The sequence below is a fragment of the Meleagris gallopavo genome, chromosome 1 (assembly GCF_905368555.1).
Source record: "Meleagris gallopavo chromosome 1, MGAL_WU_HG_1.1, whole genome shotgun sequence".
Lineage (NCBI taxonomy): Eukaryota > Metazoa > Chordata > Aves > Galliformes > Phasianidae > Meleagris > Meleagris gallopavo.
In genome coordinates this window covers 65,835,273-65,855,856 of record NC_139404.1, presented here as the reverse complement: position 1 = coordinate 65,855,856, position 20,584 = coordinate 65,835,273, and the positions used below count along the sequence as shown (strand labels likewise).

Genomic DNA, 20,584 nt, shown 5'->3' with positions numbered 1-20,584 from the left:
GGACCATCTGGTTAAGTATCCCAGCTATCATAAGCTGTGAGATTTGAGGTGTCTGATCTGTGTGGTTGTACTGTAACTTCTGAACTGAAAATAAGTGTAGACAGCTTTTATAGTTTTTTTTTCCTTTCTCCTGAAAACTTGCTAAATTATTATATGCCTTTGGGCTAAAACAGTATAACAAGGCAAGGCTCTCTTAACTAGAGGAGCAAATGCTTTTAAGGATAAAAGGCTTTTCTTGAAGAGACAAAGGCAAAGAAGCAGACCAGTCATTGTGCTGTGCTAGTTGTCAGAAGACGTATGTCCCCAACTACAAGAGTCAGGAAATGGGCCTCTTGTATAAAAAAGTTAGCTTGCATCTTATTGCACAGAATATTGATCTTAGAAATTCTGTACATTTTGAAAAGAACCTCTGTAATGCCAACGATCATTAAGTTCTGCCTACTGAAACAATGGCTAATGGTTCTGTTTCAGGTAGATGACTCTGGCATTTGTATTTTTATTTATTTATTTATTTATTTATTTTTAAGTCTTTCATCACAGCAAGCAGTAGAATATATCTGTCTTTTGTTGCAGAAGTTATAAGATCCATCATTTCACTTTAGCACGAGTCTCTGCTTCAGTGTAGGATATTTTTTCGTTAATGACTAAGCCAATTTATTAGGCTTAGTTGTGCTGCTATGTAAATGATACCAATGTGAGTTTCTTCTGTGGCTTTGTACCTAGTTAATTCCAAGGAGAAGTGCTTATAAGTAACCGCTAGATGGTGCAAAAAGCAAGTAAAAGCACAAGTGAGAAAACCCAACCGTGTTGTGGTTCAGAAAAATAGCATTCTTCCAATGAACGAGATCTTTTTTTTCCTTTTTTTTGGGTGGAGGGAGAGAACTGTAACTGTCAGTTGTAGGACACTTGATTAAGAACATTAAGCATGAAGATGGCACTTCTGATACACTCAAAATAGCATTTGTTTTGCAAACTCTAGCAAGCTGGGAGGAGTGGCGGAGTGGTAGTGTTGAGGAAGTGCCATAGTATGGTTATTCTGTTCTTCCTCCTTTGGTAGCTGCTATGGGTTAGTATTTGAAACAAGCCTCTGGGGTACGTGGACTTTCGAGTAGACCTAGCCTGTCTGTTTCTCCTTGTCTGCTCTTAACTTCAGATCTTTTTCCCTTTAAATAGGTATGCAATTGTTCGTTTTAACCAGTATTTCAAAATGAAGCTGGAGGTCATGATGTTAACTCTCCCAGAGTAAAGAAGAGGAGTAAACTTACCAAGTGGATAGAGAACCCCTGAATCTTTTCTGAATGGATACTGGAAAAAAAGCTAAACATTTGTTGAAGTTCTGTAATGCTCACTTGGTGGTTCTTGCTTTATAAATAATGCCTCTAAACAGTCCTTCAATGTTAAATTTAATATGAAGAGCATACGTACTGCTGTTGATATAAAATGGATTAGAAACTTGCTAAATCTGAAAAACTTGTAGAAATGGCAATTTAATCCTTTTTTGTAATTTAACATGTTGTATGTGAAATATTTATTTTAAGTTTAACATGATTCCATTGCTGCTTTCGTCAGTTTTTGTAAAAGTTGGGTGCAGATGGTGAAGTTTTTCCAAAGGATTTGTTGAACAACTTGTTTTATTGAGCTGCATTAACTTATATTAGGGATCTACACAGTCAAAGGATATCAACCTTTTAGATCTGTACAGGCAAAATGTGAGATACTGGTCACAGGTATGTAGTAACTAGGGGAAAAGGTTAGGATGATCTTTTTAAATTTTTTTTTAATTTTATAAAGAAAAAGGTAGCTTTCCATATTATGGTACTTATCTTTTGTATAAGAATCAGCCTTCTTGCTAAAATGATAAATAATGTTTTGACTTTCCTTTCTTTGTGTTAAGCTGTAGAAATGTGAATGTTCTGTGGCCATCAAATTCTTTTAGACTCCATACCATCACAGTGTTAGATGGGAAGTGTACCATCTTTAACTTCTGTGGGAAAGCTGCTTGCTTATTAAGCGTACTTCTTAAACAAAAGACCACTGTTCCAAAATTTGTATTACTTTTTGAAACTTGATTCAAAATTTGAACACTATTCTGGTCTCTAATGTGCTTCAGCAGTATCTGACAAAATGGACTATTGAACTGCAAATTAGTGAGCAGAGATCCTGTTGCACTGGGGAGCAAGACACTTAGGTTTACAGTTTGTTATATTGTATATTGTCTTTCCTTCTGCTTTGTCATCATCTAACCTTGGATTCTAGTCTTAAATGCTTGGTCCTGTTGTTGCAAATTCTGTGAGTCTGTTTTTCTTCTGTGGCAGCAAATTATGTTTCAAAATCTCCAGTTTGAAGGATAACATGAAAAAGTATGACTTGAACAATGGGACTTTGATAGTCACACACAGCTTTTTAAAGCTATTATACCAAGAATGGTCTGGATTACAAAATGTGAATTGAAAAGAAAATGTTTACTTAAGAAAACCATATGTAAGCTTAAGTGGAAAAGAGGCTTTAAAACTCTTTTAGAAGAGATAGGGAGAAACAACAAAAATAAAACCAACAAGGCAATTTGGAGTTGGGCAGGCATATACTCAGCTCTTGGGTATACTCTGAAAAACTTTGCACTTTGGTCACTTAAGTGCCCACATGTACAAAGTCTGTGTGTGCATATACACATGCAGTCACAAACTTAAGAGTAAATATTATGGGGAGAAGCTCCAGCAAAGATATTTATTCTAAATTGTTTTGTGACATACTGTTGTGTGTGTGTGTGTATATATATACATATAAATAACATATACATACATGTGCTTTAAAGCTTTTTTGATTCTTTCAAGACAAAGAAGGTTGATGTGAATGAAGAATTTTCACCTTGAACAACCATTTTGAATGGCATTTTTTTTTTTTTTTTTTTTTTAAACAAAAGCAAGGGTTGGGTTTTTCCCTCTTGTTTATATTCATCTCTGAAAGTTTTTTTGTCTTTTTTTTTTTTTTTTTTTTAATTATTTAGTCAAAACCTTAACTGTAATGCAGTGGTAAAACTGGGCTTTTTTTTTTTTTCTATAACTTGAAGTTGGATAACCCTTTTTGTTAGCATTTGCTAGCTGGAGGCTAATATACTGGACAAACTATCTTGCTAGTTAAATAGAAATGAATAGCTAAAATTGACATTTATATTTTCTTTTGTAGCGGATATAGAGGATGTTGCTAGAGCTCATGAAAGCACTGAAGATTTTCGTTTTCTGTAGTTTCCCCCTGTAGGCATGATTGACATGTATTGAGTAATAGCCTGCTGTCTTTGTAGTTCCTTCAAGTATGGCGTGATCTCTTTGGAAGTAAGGTTGATAAAGATGTTAGAACTTGATTTTTTTGTTTGTTTTCTTCAAATGGTGTCTTTATTTCTGGCAATGTTGCTTTGTTTTTTAAAATATGTAAGAGGCTGTGAAATTCAGTTGGTCTTGGGAAATCCAGCACTTGACAGATCCTGTCTAACTTTCCCAACAGCTTGCAACCCACATTCCCTTTTCAAGTACCAGTTCTATTTAAGTTTGGAATTAGTGTAACTGTTTTTCGGTAGTATTTTGTTTATATAGTTCAAGTAGCAATAACTGTAGGAGTGGAAACTTAGAAACTCGCTTCTGCAGAACCAAAGTTCTTTGTGAATGCAGCTCAATCTCATTCTTATGGAGTTAATTTCCACTGAATCTCCCATAAAAGCACTTTCAAGCAGATAGTAAATACTGCAAGCTTTTTCTGAGCCACTTTGAAGAAGCACAAGGATTATCACACGTTATAGTGGTCAACTTTGCAGTACTGATAGAGGCTTTCATTTTGCATGTTGAAGTTCATTTTACACACTTTAATACTGCTTTGCATCAGCTTTCTTTCAAGACAAGTACAGAATAAAATAATTCCTGATATAAGGTTCGGAGAAAATACTGTAAACCTTTTCAAAATGAAATGCCAGTTACCTTGATTCTTGTACCACATCACATTTAGCCAGTAGCACTCAGATATTCTCATTTGCAACAGAATATCTACAGGTGTATTAAGTTTGAAGCAGTAGTTTTTTCAATAGCATTGCAAATATTGAGGTAGCTCGAAACTGTGAATACAGGACATTCTGAATGTAAGTTAGGTACTAAAGCACCAAACTAGAGAATGTGTACTTGTTCTGATTAGTTTCTCTCAGTCTCTTAATAGCAACTTTAAGATATTTGAAGGAGGGCAAAAAAGACTGAGCTCTAGAAGCATCCTGTAGTAGTTTTGACTGTGACTTGCCAAGAAGATACTCTGTTGCCTTTATGTTAAGCTAAGGGCATAAATGCCAAAATTAATAATTCTTACTGTAGTTAAACCTGTAATGTAAATATAAAGAGGATTATTAATAATGGCATTCTTGCATAAATAGCATCAAGTCAATAGACCATAGTGGCCTGGTTGCTTTTGTAAAGCAGAATAGTGTGAATTTTTTTCTTCTCATTTCTGCAGTCAGATCTGGCTAATCAGTGCTTAATTTTTTAAGTCGTTTAAGCATTACAGATTTCTGAGTAATTGATCTGTTCTTACATAATTTTAAATTCATTTATACGTCTTGATTTGCATTTTAGAATTACCAAATTTATATTAACCAGATCTGACTGTATATGTATATAAAACAGTGTAAATAACCATTTGTAAATTAGTGTGAATTGTACTGTACCTTGCTTTTATGGACTTGTGTATTGCATTGTATTCTCTCCTATTTTGTAGAAATTTTGATGTAAAGAAGAAATCTAACTCTGTGTGCTGACTTCTTTTGTTAAACTTATCTGTAACAAAGCATAGTAGTTACGTTCAGGTATCCATTTATAGCCTTGGACACCCTGTGTCTTTTTTCCCTGCTACCTTTTTTAACATCTTGCTCTTGGGAATGATTCTGGGGGAAAAAAGTAATTCATACAATGCTAAGATGAAGAGAAAGTCTATTCTGAGAGGGCAAATGATATATCAGAGGTACCTGTAAGTACCTGTGGTATAGGGAAGGCTGTTAAAACTTTAAAAAATTCCTATACATTCTTGAATGCTGGTGACTTCTAAACCATAAGCATGTTGAAATACTCTTAAGTGTGCGCTCCCGTGTGACAGCAATTGAGTTAGTTGTGATAGAAGTCTCCGAATTTAAATGTTTTTGGTGGATATAGACTTAAAATAGGATTAGTTGCTAACTTGTAAATGCTTATAATAACCCCCTCAACCTCAGATTACTCAAGTGGTTCTACCACTCATTTTCGTTCACGCTAGAATTATTGTTAGTTTCTTTAGACTATCTGAGACTTAGGTGAGGCGGTATTTTTCCTCTCTGCACTGCTCTCCCTCTGCAACCTCCAAACCCTACTTCATTAGGGGAAACATGATTAAAAAAGCTTCCTTTCCATACTTAATCCATGTTTTTTGACTGAAATTGTGTTCTGATTTATTAGTATATGACTCCTCATCAGAATTATTTTGTATAAAGTCCCTTGCTAAAGAGGCCTTTGACCTTGGAAGTGAAGCATAGGCAGTTGTAGTCCCCAAATGGCCAACTGTATTTCATTACTGTTACCTTTCAGTACCAATCTTGAACTGCATGATGTCATTCAAGCTGTTAGTATATTCTTGTCCCTAGTGTGTTTCTACTGGAAAAAACACTGGTGTGTGAATTTTGTTGTCCATCTGACATATTGGTCTTGATACAGTTGTCACATGTTGTCAGCTCTACCTGCACTGGATGAAAAGTACACATGCTTATCAGCATTGACACTTAAGTTTCTGAGGGTCCTGGGAAGTGAGCTGGTCATAGAAGTGTTTGTCAAGAGGTGGGTTGGGCTCAATAAATATAGGTAAAAGGAAATCCAAATGGAAATGAGAACTTCAGCTTTCAACATAGCAAGTTATTGAATACGCCTATTGCATGGTGTAAGGACAAGAGCAAATGGGTAAAGTTTGTTTCAAAGTCAAGTTAAAATTTATTTTAAAACATTTGCTAGCTAGAAAAGGCTTACACAATTATTATTAACTTCTGCCAAAAGAAATCTTAAGGTAACTGCTTTTCTAATTATAACTTAGCTCTGTAGCCCACTGTAATATAATTTCTTGCTCAGGGTAATTCTCCCTGTAGCTAGTAGAAGAGATTGACCTCATCCTGTCTATTTTGTTTTGGGTTAGCTATCTGTTCTTTATAGATATTGTTTTTTCTTTTTGTATTTTTAAATATGTTCACAGATGCATGTGAACATGTAGGCTCCATGCTGAATGTTTTCATTAGATTTAAGAGAGATAAAAAGCTGTGACCTTTGGTCTTGCACAATATAGGTCTTCTGTTAGCCAACCACATAACTTAAAGGAACTCTTGGCAGTGAGAAGCCACACAAATTTAGGTGGGGTTTGTCAGAAGAAAGCAACGTTTGTGGCCTTCAGACCTCTGGAATGGAAAGGAAAATGTGCAAATTGTTTGCATATGCCAGTTTTGTGGAGGTGCTTTAAGTGATGTGGTGAGATGCTGGCTTTTTTTTTTTTTTTTAAGTGACTATCTAAGTGATCTGTCTGTAAGTTGCTGTAACTAGAAACCAGCCAAATTAGGGGGGCAGAGAGGGAGGAGACATTCTAAAAAATTACCTATATGTTAAAATCTGGGCACAGTTAATTTGCAACCCTTCAGGTGCATGTTGGGCCTTTCATTTATTTAACAATGTTGATAATGTTGTGCACCTGGTGGTTCAATAGTAGGTTTTGTTACCCTTGATAAATGTCAGAAAACTGACTGAACGTGGGCTGGGCCTGAAGTCAGAGTGTAGTCTGACCTTAGAACAAGTGGCCAGGCTTTACCAGATTAACTCCCTTCTGATTCATAATTTTACACTGTTTGCTTCTCTAGCCTTCTGAAAAATTTTGGAGCATTTGTCTCGGATTCCCTGTTGTGTAGAATTTTAATTAACAGCCCCCCAAAATACGTGATGCTTATGGACCTTGGGAAATCCTGGTGCTGGTTAAGTCATGTGAACGTTTAGAAGGCACATTACTTGAAAATCTAACAAACGTTAAAAATAAATGATGAAATAACTTCAGGTACTGCACCAGCCTTATGTTCTGTGATATTGCAACTGCATTTTTTTCATGATGTAGTATTTTTTTTCCACGTAGTAGAGATTCATGCAAAATACAAGATGAAGGAGACCACAGAAGAGAAGCATTAAAAACTGTTACATGCAATCCCATAAAATGCAGAGTAGATCGGGGGAAAAAAGTTTCCTAGCTTTTGGTGGTAGTAACTGTCAACTGTTATAAAAAATAAAAAAATAAAAAGAGTAGGTGTTGAGTCCTAAGTGTGTGACCGACTTTTTAAATTTTTTTTTTTTAATAGGTAGAAATGTTCTTAACATTTTGTATCTCAAGTACAATCTGTGGTAGTCAGTAATGCTGCTTTGTACACAAGTGCTTTGAATAGTCTCAGCACCAAGAATGTATCCAATCTTTAATATAACTTAGTTAGATTCTTTAGTTCTGTCTCAAGCGTCTTAATCCAGCTGTCTAAAATCCTTTAATTACTTGCAGAAACAGGGCCATAGCATAGTAGGGGTATATTCCTCTTTGTGTCTCTCTTTTTTTTTTTTTTTTTAAACTGAATATTTGCCAGTGTTCTTTTAAACATGAGTCCATTTATGTGCTGTGAATAAGTTAAATTTAAGAAGCAACCTTTATATTCTGGCATTGTCATCTCCCCAAAAGTCCCCATGATCCTTTTTGTATGTTGTGAAGTTTAGGTGCATCACTTATCCATTGGAGTGAACTGTATTTCTTTTGAACTAAATGTTATTGAAGCTCTATTATAAGGCCTTCTACCACTGATTAAATGAAGTAATGTACCTTCGAAAGAGATTTATATTGTGTAAATAATTTCAAACTGCAACAATAAAGTTTGTTTCTAACAGCACTGTTAGCATGTATTGTGGTGACTTCACTTTCCCCAGATCTAAAAAACTGTGGAATACTTGAAGAGTTGTTGTAGGCTTTTGACTTCTGCTAAAATACATACTTCTGTCTGGGATTAATGACCCATCTGAACGTGAAATGCTATGAGCTAGTGCTCTGCTTGCACAAAGTTGACTCTTCAAATTTTTGCATATTAAATAGCCTTGGTTATTAGCTACTAAAACGTTCACATCTGAGAGACTGGACTTAAATGAATGTGGCTGTCAGTAGGGTTCACTGCTGAGGAACTGGAGGGAAGAAGTCCATCCTGCTGTCAAGTTCTATTTGTGCACAGTAAGGGCTGTGCTAACTACTTGGATTTTTTACAGGCTCTGCCTCCAGTGCTAGGGGCACTATGTTAGACAGTTGCTTGGGGAATGTATACTGAGTATTAGTACAATTCTGCTGCCTTCGTTTTATTTGTGCAACTGTAAATACAATGATTTCACCAAGGCAGATACTATTTGGGCTTGAGTACAAAGACAGGCTGAGGGAGCTGGGCTTGTTCAGCCCGGAGAAAAGAAGGCTACAGGGTGACCTCATTGCAGCCTTTCAGTACCTAAAGGGAGCCTACAAACAGGAGGGGAGTCAACTCTTTGAAAGGGTTAATAACTGCAGGATAAGGGGAAATGTTATTAAGTTGAGGGAGGGGAGATTTAGGTTGGATGTCAGGGAAATTCTTTACAGAGAGAGTGGTGAGGTGCTGGAACAGGCTGCCCAGAGAGGTTGTGGATGTGCCGTCCCTGGAGGTGTTCAAGGCCAGGTTGGATGGGCCCTGGGCAGCCTCGTCTAGTATTGAATGTGGAGGTTGGTGGCCCTGCAAGTGGCAGGGGATTGGAGATTCATGATCCTTGAGGTCCCTTCCAACCCTGGCCATTCTGTGATTCTGTGAGCAACCTTAAGCAATTGACTACTGTGAATTTATTGACGGAAACATTGAGTCAGAGTTTGTATCTGTATGGATCTTCCTTCCTTCTCACTGAAAATGTCTTTCCTATATACACTAAACAGAAGGTTTTAGTTTTCTTAGATCTAGTGGCCTTGATTAAAGAGTTATCAGTCATTGTGTACGTTGGAAGGTATGGACAGAACTAGCAAGTCTTGTTGAGTGCAAAAAAAACCCGTATCATTGGGCTTGAGAGAAACCATTAACCCTGCTTTGTAGGATACTTGAGATCCATGCATCTTGGTTTAAGTAGGTTTTTTTTTTTTTTTAATATAATAATTTCTTCTTAATTTGGAAGGGCTCTGCCTTTTAAACTTACTGATTGTTTTCCATTAGTGCAGTGGTCACACAGTAATGTCCCGTATGCACATCCATGGCCTGAGTTTCTAAAACTTCGAAGCATTACTGGCTGTCACTGACCTAAACCTGTGTCTTACTAACACTAGGCTTTTTGTCAAGGCACTGTTTCTGTTACAGGATGGGTAAGACCAAAATTGTTTTTCAGTTTAATGGAAAATATTCAATGACAAGAGATCTGGGGTTACTCATCCATGCAGAATTGCTGCCTGGAACAAGGAGCTGATGTTTCTCTGGAGTCTCTGCCTTACTCTACAGAAAATGCAGAGCAAGCTCATACTTGAGTTAGTTGTTGTCAATGGGGAGTAATACAGTGTTTTTTGAAGGCCAGTCTAGAAATCAAGATCTCAAGTAGAGCATTTTCCTCAAGATTTGTAACAAACTGCAAACACATGATAGGGAAAACAGTGGTGTATGTACTGAACTTCTATACAGTATGTATTGAAATGTCAACTGTATAAAATGTGCACCTATGGAAAACAAATGTTGGCCCTAATTTTTAAGTTTCTGTCAGATTTATTAAATAGAAGCCTTTACTCCCATTAGCACAGCAGAGTCAAGCTGCACAGGAGTGTGTTGGAATCCTCTATGCATGTCAACATATGTGTCGTACCAACAGCCTCATTTTACAACCTGCCCTTTCTACTGAATGGGTAAGGACAGCTTTTCTCTCTTTAAGTCTCACAGTGTGCTTTTACTGCTGGCAAGTAAGAACAAAACCATTTCTTTCATCGGGAACTAGCTTTGAAATGGCAAGTGTGACCTTTGTCTTGTATACTCTTGGAAGTCTTGCTTAAGCTGCTAACCATAACTTGTTTTCTTCCCATCCCCTGTTCATTTTCCCTGCAATTAGGCTGCAGTTCATCCTCATCTTAGTTTCTTGCAATGCTATTTAGAATACTTGTCAGTATTTCAAAGTTTTAGGAACGTGAATAGAGCAGTGCGTGGAATTGTTCAAATGGTAGCAGTTACTTCAAAGGCCAAAGGTGGTGTCTCCTTCAAGTGACTTCATGACTAAGTGGGCAAGTCAGATGCACAGCTTCTTCTTTATTGCAGTTATTTTCTGTTGACACCTTTGTGTCCTATGGAACAGAACAGGAGGACAGACTCCAGCACTTACCCACAGGTGGCAATGAAGCTGCAGGCTGTGTCTCATTGTTCAAGAAGCATTTCAAGACAGTTTATTTCTGTAGTATAGCATGCCATACATTGAGTTAAATGGGGAAAAGAGTGTTCTTTTATCTCTCGATGAGTTGCAGCCAAGATCTGTAATTGCCTTGCTCTTAATGTTGCATAACTGTTAGCAAGACTCAAGCCAAGCATTAATGAATTTCATCAGAACTTCATTTTTTAATGAGCATCATTAATCGTTAGTCATGCGTGCTGCAACCTACACTTCTCTAAAGTGGGGATTTGCCAATCGTCTTGCACTATAAAAACAGCAGCATATTTTCTCCAGATTTTATCAGTAAAATAACAGCATGAAAAGACTGGAGCTAAGGAGACAAAAAAAAAAAAAAAAAAAGCCTCCTTTATTTGAACTTTTAAATACTTGAGATGCTCTCTGAAAGTTAGTCTGCAATTTCTGCTTGTGAGCAGCTGCTGCTGCCCAGCTTTCTTCTCTACAGGCTTTGATAATTCTGTGAGAGCTGGTAGGGATCTTATGTACCAAACTTGAGAGATACACCTACCATGGTTTCTTAAGATGGATTCACTGGGCTTCCTCTAGCTCGTTACAAACTCCCATAAGTTTTTTAAGGCAAACCTTCTTTTCAGCTTTGGAAAAATGACAGTTAGTGATCCATTGTCCAGTATTTATTCCTTCAGGTTGTGCCTAAAGGTCACAGAAGGAACATCAGCTTCCAGACTGCTTCGAGCACTTGTCTGGATTTAGCAATTCAGGTGACTAGTCAGTGTCCGTCCTGATTCACTCCCCCACCCCACTGGGGGAGAGCAAGTGAATGGCTCTTTAACTTGCAGTTAAACCACACCAACAGCAATACTTTATTTGCACTGAGCTGCCTTATAGCTCATTCATACTCCCTCTATAACCGAGTGGAGCTGACTACTTGCAGAGGTGGATGAATTAAGTTGTCACGCAGATGTCATTGTGTGTGTTAGGGCTTTATGAGAAACAAAACCTTTTTCTTGTTGTGAATACTAGAGGGAGTATGATTACTCATATCTCATATCTCTAGCCCATATAGTGCAACCTCTCACAAGAGATAGATGCTGGTTAGTACCAAGATTTCAAAAGCAGATTAAACAAGCAAAAGAGATCAAACTGCATCTAACTACTGCACAATGGGGAAAAAGTCTTCTCTGCATTGTGCCTTTGACCAAGGAAATGCATTACTCTAATCTTAACCGATGTGGATACAAATGTTTGTGGCTCAGGTGGAGGAGTAAGTGGTGTGTAGAGGGAAGAGTAAAAGAAGGGATCTTCACTTCCAAGGGATCATAATGAAAAGTGCTCCTGAGGAGGAAAGAAGACCATGGAGAAGAAAAATGGGGGCAGAATGAAATACAGATGGCAAAAGAGAGCGGAGAGAGAGATTAATGAAAAGGTACACTGACATGGAAAATGGGGACGTGGAACATCCAAGATGAGAAAGAGAAGACTCTGAACAAGTGGTGACAAAAGAAATGAAAGATTTGCTGTGGATAATGAGTTTGCAGCAGAGGAAAAAGGAAAACCTCCTTATGAAAGTGTCATAGTTAATTTATTTTATTGTTTCTCTGGCATGTATTATCAAAAGCGGTCATGATTTTGTATTTTTGGTTTTGGGAATACCCAGCTGGAGATCCAGCAGTATTCAGGGTAGCTTTTGATGATCCCCAAACCAGTTCTACTTACAAGATCTGAGCTTCATGTTTTGGAAGTACATTTATTCATTAGATGTAGGGTTAACTTCCGCTTCTTAGGATTTTCTAGGTGAAAAAATGGAGAGGAAAAATACAAATGTGTGCATGAAATATTCTCCTGGGTGGTCACACATTTAATGCTACAACTGCTCTTTGAACAAATTTTAATTGCTGCTAATTATGTTGTGGTAACAGGAACATGGAGGTTTGTACCCAACCTTTGCCTAGCCTGTCTGATTATTCAAAATTTTGTGGAGGAAATAGTAAGGGACACCCTCCACCCCAAAAAAACCCCAACCCACCAACCAAAGAAAAATAGATACAAAATAAGAATATTTGGGGTAAAAATGTTTATCTCAATGTATAGTTGGTCTTACTTTCAGGCGCAGAGTAGCACTGCTATCCTCTGTGGCTAAGATCAGCAAATCCTGCCACACGTGACTTAATGTGCTGTGAATTAGAAAGACTGAGATGTTAGTAAGGCATTGGCTGTTGTGTATTCTGATGTTTGTGTGTGTGTGTGTGAGTGTGTGTGTGTGTAGTGAGGATGCTATAAGTACGACACCTGACATCATGTAACTTGGTCATCAACAAGGGAGATGCAAGAATGACAGTGAGAGCTGGCTGGGAAATTCATCGTACAATAAATGATGTATGGATTGCATCAATGAATTGGTGACTGAAACTACTGAGATCTCTTTTCTGTACCAAATTTTTTAAGTCATTCAATGTTCTGATTTATAACTGCTTCATGGGAGAACTATGTGCTTGTGTTAGGGTACTGCAAGTGGAGAATTACTTTGGGTCCCAAAATCAAGGGTTATTATAAGTTTTGTCACTGAGTAATATTATTTTGCCATATTGTGGCAATGCTGGACCAAACAGGGTATTACTGCTGTTTCTAATCCTCCTTTGGGCTATGAACAAATGCACACATTAGGTGAAATCATTGGCATGATTGTGTATCTGTTTGGTTTAATATTTTGCTCTGCTGTTAACCTGTTAACTAGCCCAATCTGGGCCATCTATCTGTGTTTTAAATTTCCTTTTTCCCACCATAGTTTACATAGATTTCTTAGGTCTTAGTTTTATCCTAGATACTGATAAAAATGTGTCAGAGATGCAAATGCCTACTACTAGCACAATTAAACAAATCCCTTTCTGTATATATGTTTGTATAACAAATATAATACAAGTAATGCAAATAATGTAAATAAATTCATGAAGATCTAAAACCAAAACAAAGTCTTCTGAAACTGAAAAGCATGATGAGATTTTGAGAGCTGATAGAGGACAGTGTTCTATGACTCTGTCAGTTACTTACAGCTGGTTGTGAACAATCTTCTACCAAAACCATCAGTCCTAACTGCTATCTATTGTGTGTACGCTAAAGAGAGCAAAAAAACAGCTGGCTGGCAGATATAATTTCCCTGTCAAGGGAAATGATCTGAAGTTGTAAAATGTTATCTTACTGTGGTATTGTTCTGCCGAGAAACACTTGGCATAAAATAATTCAATTTCTTCAAATAATTCAATATTTATTTAAATACATAATATCCAGGTCATGGATGGCAGATAATATTTCTGAGTTGCAGTATGTAACTGTTGACTGTATTTTTTTAAATAGAGCAGTAAAAGAACAAACATTATCTGTGCTACGAATGAGCTTAGACATGCAAAGCTGTTTTGCTTTTTACTTTGTGTGCTAATATACAGAGAGATAAAGAGACAGTCTGCCACTCAAGGACCTTGCAACAGAAATAAAGGTAAAAGAAGGTTGTATTCCTATTTTACAGGTAAAATAATTACAGAGTAAAAGTATAAATTACAAACCCAGCTTCACACAATGGCTTTGGTAACATGAACCAGAATCAAACACAGATATTAAACGGATTAAGCTTTTAAAATGCCTCTTTCTCCTGAGGAGAAATGGTGCTTACTGAGACTCAAATGTTCCTATGGTTGTGTTCTATTTACTAAAAGTTTCCTGGGATCTGGAGTGATGTATAAGGCCTTGTTAAAAGTGTCTTTTCAATTAGGAAGGCAAGCACATATCTTCCTGCATGTGTGTGTGTCTCCTCAGCACTCGGATGGTTCTTCTCGAAAGGCTCTCTGTCACCCTCCTAAAATCAAGGCAAAAAAGACACTCTTGAAAGAGATGATAGAAAAATTTTGAAAGTTCAAAATGCTTTTGTGAAATAATTTCCAGGACACTATTTTATTTGTAAATCCAAAGATCCACCTGCAACAATTGTTGATAACACTAACAAGTGAATGATATTCAACATAATTTAGGATCCCCATACAATTTCCTGGCTATCCTTTGATTATCTGCCATGTGCAAGCAGCCAGTCTTAACTTGAAGGGAACCTGAAATGGAGAGTTCTCTGCATGGGCAGATACCGTGTTCTTATGTTCAGGATATGTATGAATTCATTTGCTTTAAATTCCTTGTGCTTTTCTGTACTCAAAATTTTACATTGCTGTTCTTAGAACTGTAAGGTGTACTCCACTTCTGGCCCTCTCTGTGTGTCCTCCTTGCTTCTCCCCTGCATACATTTAGTTATTTGTTGATATTTATCGATTAATAATCAGTGATCTGTTCCACCAAGGCAGAGTTACCATCAGGCAGCATCTCTGTGTGTTAGGACAAGATCTAGATTTCTTTGCACTGAAACCCATGGTACTTGAGTCACTGAGTTCTCAAGGTGATCCTGATTGCACTATGATGGCCCTGACTGCTCTGCCAAACTGCTTGTTGCCTAGAAATTGGTCAAAAACACTTCTATACTCATGTTAGGATCACAGATGGCAATACTAAATAGCAGTGGGCCGTGAACTGTTCCCTCTCACCAGATATCTGACAAACAGTAATAATTCACCACTGACAACTATTTTTTGAGATCTGTGATTTAGCCAGTTTTTAATTAGAGCTCGCTAAAACAATTCTTCTGTAAAAAGAATTCTGTTTGTCAAAATCCAAATGTTTTGCAAGTATGTGTCAATTCTGACAAATATTTTTAACAAGAAAAAGTCAAAACATTTCATTTTTACTTTCTTGATTTATTTTAATAATATCGAAACATTTTGTTTTGATATAAGATAAAATTGTTTTGACTTCATCCTGTTTTCATTTCATTTTTTTTCTACATAAAAGTATCTTTAACATGCTTCATATTAAATATACCAGCTAACACTTCATATTTGACATAAAAGAAAAGCTCAAATGAGATGGATAAACATTATCCAAATTAAGTATTGGAAACATGTTGGTAATTCTAAATCAGCTTGGAAGCAATTTTTAACCCATTTTACTCTAACTTGGAAATTGTCTCAACTACTCTCCAGCATTGGACATGGTCCATGACTGATATCCAAAAGGACAGGGTATAAAAGTACTGGTGTGTCATTGACATCTCACCCTACATCACCTCTCCAAATGTGTGCTGAAAAGTCTCACAGGGCCAAATGAAAGGCTTCAAAATCAATATCGACACTGAAAACATTTATCATCTTGTGGCTCATAACCAGGTATTAGGAGGCATGGACGAGAGGATAGTTTGCTGTTTTTCCAGAGCCATGACAGGCTCTGTGGTGTCTTTGCCCATGCACTACATTGGATTCTTGATTCAGCACCTTGAAAATAAACTCTCAGTGAAGCCACTGTGGTCCCAGCAGTGCCTATGGCTGCTGAGGAGGAGGTGGCAAGGAGATGCCATGCAGCCCACTGTGGGCACAAAGTGAAGAGCAAAAAATGATAACAGAGCTGACAAAAAAAAACAAAAAACAAAAAACAAAAAACAAAAAACAAACAAACAAAAAACAGTCATAAAGACTTTTCTCACTCTGCTTGTGTGTAGAAAAACAACCATATGGTCAAAATGGAAAATTGGATGAAATGGGCATTCAGATGGGAAATATCTGCTTTCAATTCTGTATCCTCCACAATGACTGAGATTGATGCTGTTAAACTTATGTAGTAGCCACTAAGTCTAAGCATGTGAAATATTTGACTAAAAATTACAAATGCTATTTTTATCTGCAATGTTTCGGTTTGTCCATGTCCAACATTTACAGTTTCAGATTCTGGAAAAAAAACCAACAACCAAAAGCTACAAAAAACATATTGAAACAGAATAGCCTTCCCTGTCAATATTTTTAATATATACATCCCTTACTGTATAGTGGGGATGTTCCTGGCAATTACTGACCTCTACCTGTAAAACCAATATCACTTCTTGAGGAAAAACAATCTTGATCCAGGATACTTCAGAAATAGAAGCAGTTGCAGTGATCCCAAACTCCCTGCAGGCTTAGATTCTTAGATCTAAAATACCACGGGAGTTGATGGGGGCAAACTTCAACTCAATGGCGGTGGACAGTTTTTGGTGGTGAGAAGCAATAAAACAAGGAAGTTCCATCCAAACATGAGGAAGAACTTTACTTGCAGAGTGATGAAGCACTGGAACAGGCTGCCCAAAGAGATGATGGAGTCTCTTCTGCAGATACTGAAAACTTGTCTGAATGCTTTCCTGTGCTACCTGTTGCAGAGAACTTGCTTTAGCAGGAAGGTTGGTTTGATGATCTCTAGAGGTCCCTTCCAAATCCTAGGATTCTGTGGTACATTAAGTAACTACTTAATTAAATGAATAAAAAAGCTCTCTGCTAATCAGTAGATCTTCTGTCTCTTACTGAGTCATATTCTGAGTGACAAAAATGTTATTTATTTACTTAATGTATTTTCTCCCACTAACACTGCAGAGAAACTGTAGCAATGAGTGATCTAGATGTTCTTTGCATCAGCAAGAGAATTTGTACTGAACTTTATTCTATTTCTCCCATACAAAGTCCTTAAAGGACATTTCTAACAGAGAACTTAATTTTGTTTGAAGAACCTTTAGTTCCAATGATGCATAAGGAGGCTGCTTTTATTTACAGCACCCTGGCCATAAAAAATACTGCTTTCAGTTTGGGTTGAGATTGCTGCCTAAAATCTTGGTCCTTCATAGCTAACATACATCTTCATCAGAGCTGATCAGCCCAAATCTCGCTTTTCAAGCCGTACTTCAGAATACTCCTGCTCAATTTGCATCCTCTAATGTAAATAAAGCTACGTAATGTAGCTAATGTCAATAGAGCTACAAGCTCTATTGTTTAGTGGTTTGTGGTAGTAATGGTGATGGGAGGACGGTTGGATTAGATGATCTTGTAGATCCTTTCCAACCTTGTGATTCTATGATTCTATGATTGTAAAGAAGAAGTAAACAGGAAGAACAAAAGAGATTTTTTTAAAAAAGTAAACAAAACAAGATACACATCAAAGAAATATTTAAGAAAGGCAGTGCAAACAGCAAGATTATATCAACACATGGAAGCATTACTTGTGTGAAATGCACATGTACTACCAAGTTTGTTTTTTATCCTTACAAAATGCAAACGCATAGATAACATTTTATCCTTATACTCAGGAGAAGCATCTAAGGAGAATGCTGTTCTACAGGTAAGTCTTCACAGGTGACCATAATACCATTCAGTTCATTGCTTCATTGGAGAAGGCCCAGCAGGCAACCTGTAGTGATACCAATGTCTGCCAGTTGTATTTTTGGAAACAGTGGAACACAACACAAAATTAGTTCTGAGCATAAACTCTGCCAGATTCTTTCTAAGGCCTATGTGCAGTTCCAGAGTAGAACCGGTCTTTGCAAGTGGACACAGAAGAGAGGAGTTAGAAAGTGTAGGGCTTTTTCAGTTTTATTAATCTGAGATGTTGAATATGCTTGTATATAAGACTCTGTGACTCTACAAGATGTGAATACATCTGGAGTATGTTTTCAAAAAGAGCATACTTGGATATATCCAGACCAATGCCCAAGAACTTGGAATTTTCAGCTGAAGCACTATGGATTTTGTGCTGAATTGCTAACATCATGGCAACCTCATGTGATTCTAGAGATACGCACCATGTATAAGAGGTATCAGCGAGCAGCAGACTCAACAAAGGAAGTATTTATTTACTGTGCATTATATGTGCTGTTCTTGTTAGCCTCTGCTGAATATGACTTGGCCAGATATAGAATCATAGAATCGTAGAATCATATGTGTGGGGTCCACCAGAGGAAACAGGTTTGACATCCTCGACTGAGTGAGAGGATTGCTGAATCTGCCTGAAGGAAGGGTTACAAGCCACTCTCACCTGTAATCCCCTTGTTTAGACATCTCTAGCCTTCTCCACTGTCCTTCCACCTCTACAAACAAAATGCTTTATCACGAAAGCAATAACAGCAAAAAAATTACATTTAAATCTACTGGTGGCTATTAAAAAATGATATCGAAGTACCCTGTAAACTAAATAGTTGCATTTGGAACAGGATGCCCAGGGAGGTGTAGGAGTCACTGTCCCTGGAGGTGTAAGAAACATGTAGATGAGGACTGAGGGACGTGTTTAGTGGGCATGCTGGGGATGGGCTGATGGTTGGGCTAGATAATCTCAGAGGTCTTTTCCAAGCTTTATGATTCTGTGATTCTCAAACTTGCACAGTTTCACGGAAAGTTTCTGTGCCAACTCTGCATCTAAAAGTGATTATATATTTTTAAAGATTATTTTACTTGAGTAAAGAACGTTTTTATTAATTTGTTAGATTTTCTTTCTTTTTTTTTTTTTTTTTTTTCAGAAAGACAAGATTACTTTTACTTTTAGAGTGGAGGAGAGCACTGTATCTTTCCTCCTCTCCGTGCAGAATTTTCTGGGATTACACTTTTCACAGCTGCTCACAGCTAAATCTTGTTCAATGAGATGATCAGTTCAATGTGCTCCATGAGGAAATAGGACTAATACCTGGGGAGGACTGGCTGCCACCCTCCAACTTTTGCAACATTTGGATAGGAATCTTTCTTTGTTCCTAATTTAAGATTTGACTCTGAACGTGCTTTTCAAACTAATCCTTTATTCTACTCCATATATAATCTAATAATGGCTTGTACCCTGCCGTGGCTCAAACAGCATGTAGGAGGACTGTGCTGGGCTAATACTCCACTGTATTCATTTGCTCATGTGGCTTATTCACATTTCTTACCTATCATCCAGAGGTCTTTTAACTGGAAGACTCCAGGGCAAGCTGAACTTATGAACATGTAGCAAGCTTCACAGCAAGGTCTCTTCTTGGTTATTTCTCTGAATCCTATCAGTTGTGGTTGGTTATATATAAACACAACCAGAAGTTACAGAGGTTTGATGAGGAACCTTCTAGAATAGGCTGTGCTAGGGAATCACTAATAGTTTTACTCTCATATATTTTTAAATTTAAATAGATCTGTTTCCTCTGTGAGTCCTTCAGCCGCCATCTCAGTGGCTTTTTGTCCACTGTTGGAATAATAATGATTTTTTTTTTTTTTTTAATGAGAGATAAAATAAGTGCTCCCTCCTCTTCGTTTACAAAGCTTTATAATAGAACTCAGAACTATCAAGATCTGTGTTGTTAGATTGTTTAGATAGTGGGGCCATTTCTTTTTTCCTTAGCCTTCTAAAGGGGAAATGGTTTTAAGTTGAGGGAGGAAGATTTAGGTTGAATGTCAGGGGGAAGTTCTTTACAGAGAGAGTGGTGAGGTGATGGAACAGGCTGCCCAGTGTGGATACCCCATCCCTAGAGGTGTTCAAGGCCAGGTTGGATGGGGCCCTGGGCAGTCTGGTCTAGTATTAAATGGGGAAGGGTGGCCCTGCCTGTGGCAGGAGGATTGGAGATTCATGATTCTTGAGATCCCTTCCAAGTTGGGCCATTCTGTGATTCTGTGAATGTCGATATCTATTTATTTAGACTGTCCAATTAAAAATAGACTGCCTAAGACAGATAATTAAAATTTATTTTTCTGGAAAATTATATTCTGATGGGAAATGTAACCTACAAAAAATTAGGAAAATATTAATATTGCAAAACAGATTGCAAAAAAAAAAATAAAATATGGTTTTAGCTGATTTGATCCAAGTGAAAATAATTCATGCATAACATTCTACTAGACTTACAAAGAACATTTAATTTTTATTCTGCAATAAAACACTGAATGCTGTTTCTCTTCCAGTAAGTTGTTTCATTGAGACATTTGGTCTTTCTTCTATTCCATGAGCAAAGCTCCCTGGAGGACCACATCTCCCACAACATAATGAATAATTTCCTGTGACTACGCCAGCTGGTACATTACATAAAGGTAAATCCCATGGGGAGAGTGGGGACATTGGTCTCCTGATTGATTCTCATAAAGCCACAGTGCCAAAGAAGGCAAGCACTGAATACTCTTAATCTGTGTCAGAATGAAACACTGCAAGCCAGCTTCATGTGGAACAACTGATTTTGAGAATATCAGAACAACTATGATTTATTTTTGAAGACATAACAATACTGGAATTTTCTTGAGAATTCTTTCAACATGACCATTAGCACT

General features: G+C 37.2%; 1 protein-coding gene across 1 annotated transcript in view; it reads left to right on the top strand.

Annotated features, from left to right (window-relative positions):
* ETNK1 (ethanolamine kinase 1) overlaps nucleotides 1-7,945 on the top strand; it is a 33,400-nt gene extending 25,455 nt beyond the window's left edge. The window contains exon 9 of the mRNA XM_085231584.1: nucleotides 1,174-7,945. Coding sequence (XP_085087710.1) covers nucleotides 1,174-1,246 — 73 coding nt within the window. The 3' untranslated portion in view covers nucleotides 1,247-7,945. The remainder of the gene's footprint in view (nucleotides 1-1,173) is intronic.
* The last annotated feature ends 12,639 nt before the right edge of the window (nucleotides 7,946-20,584 follow it).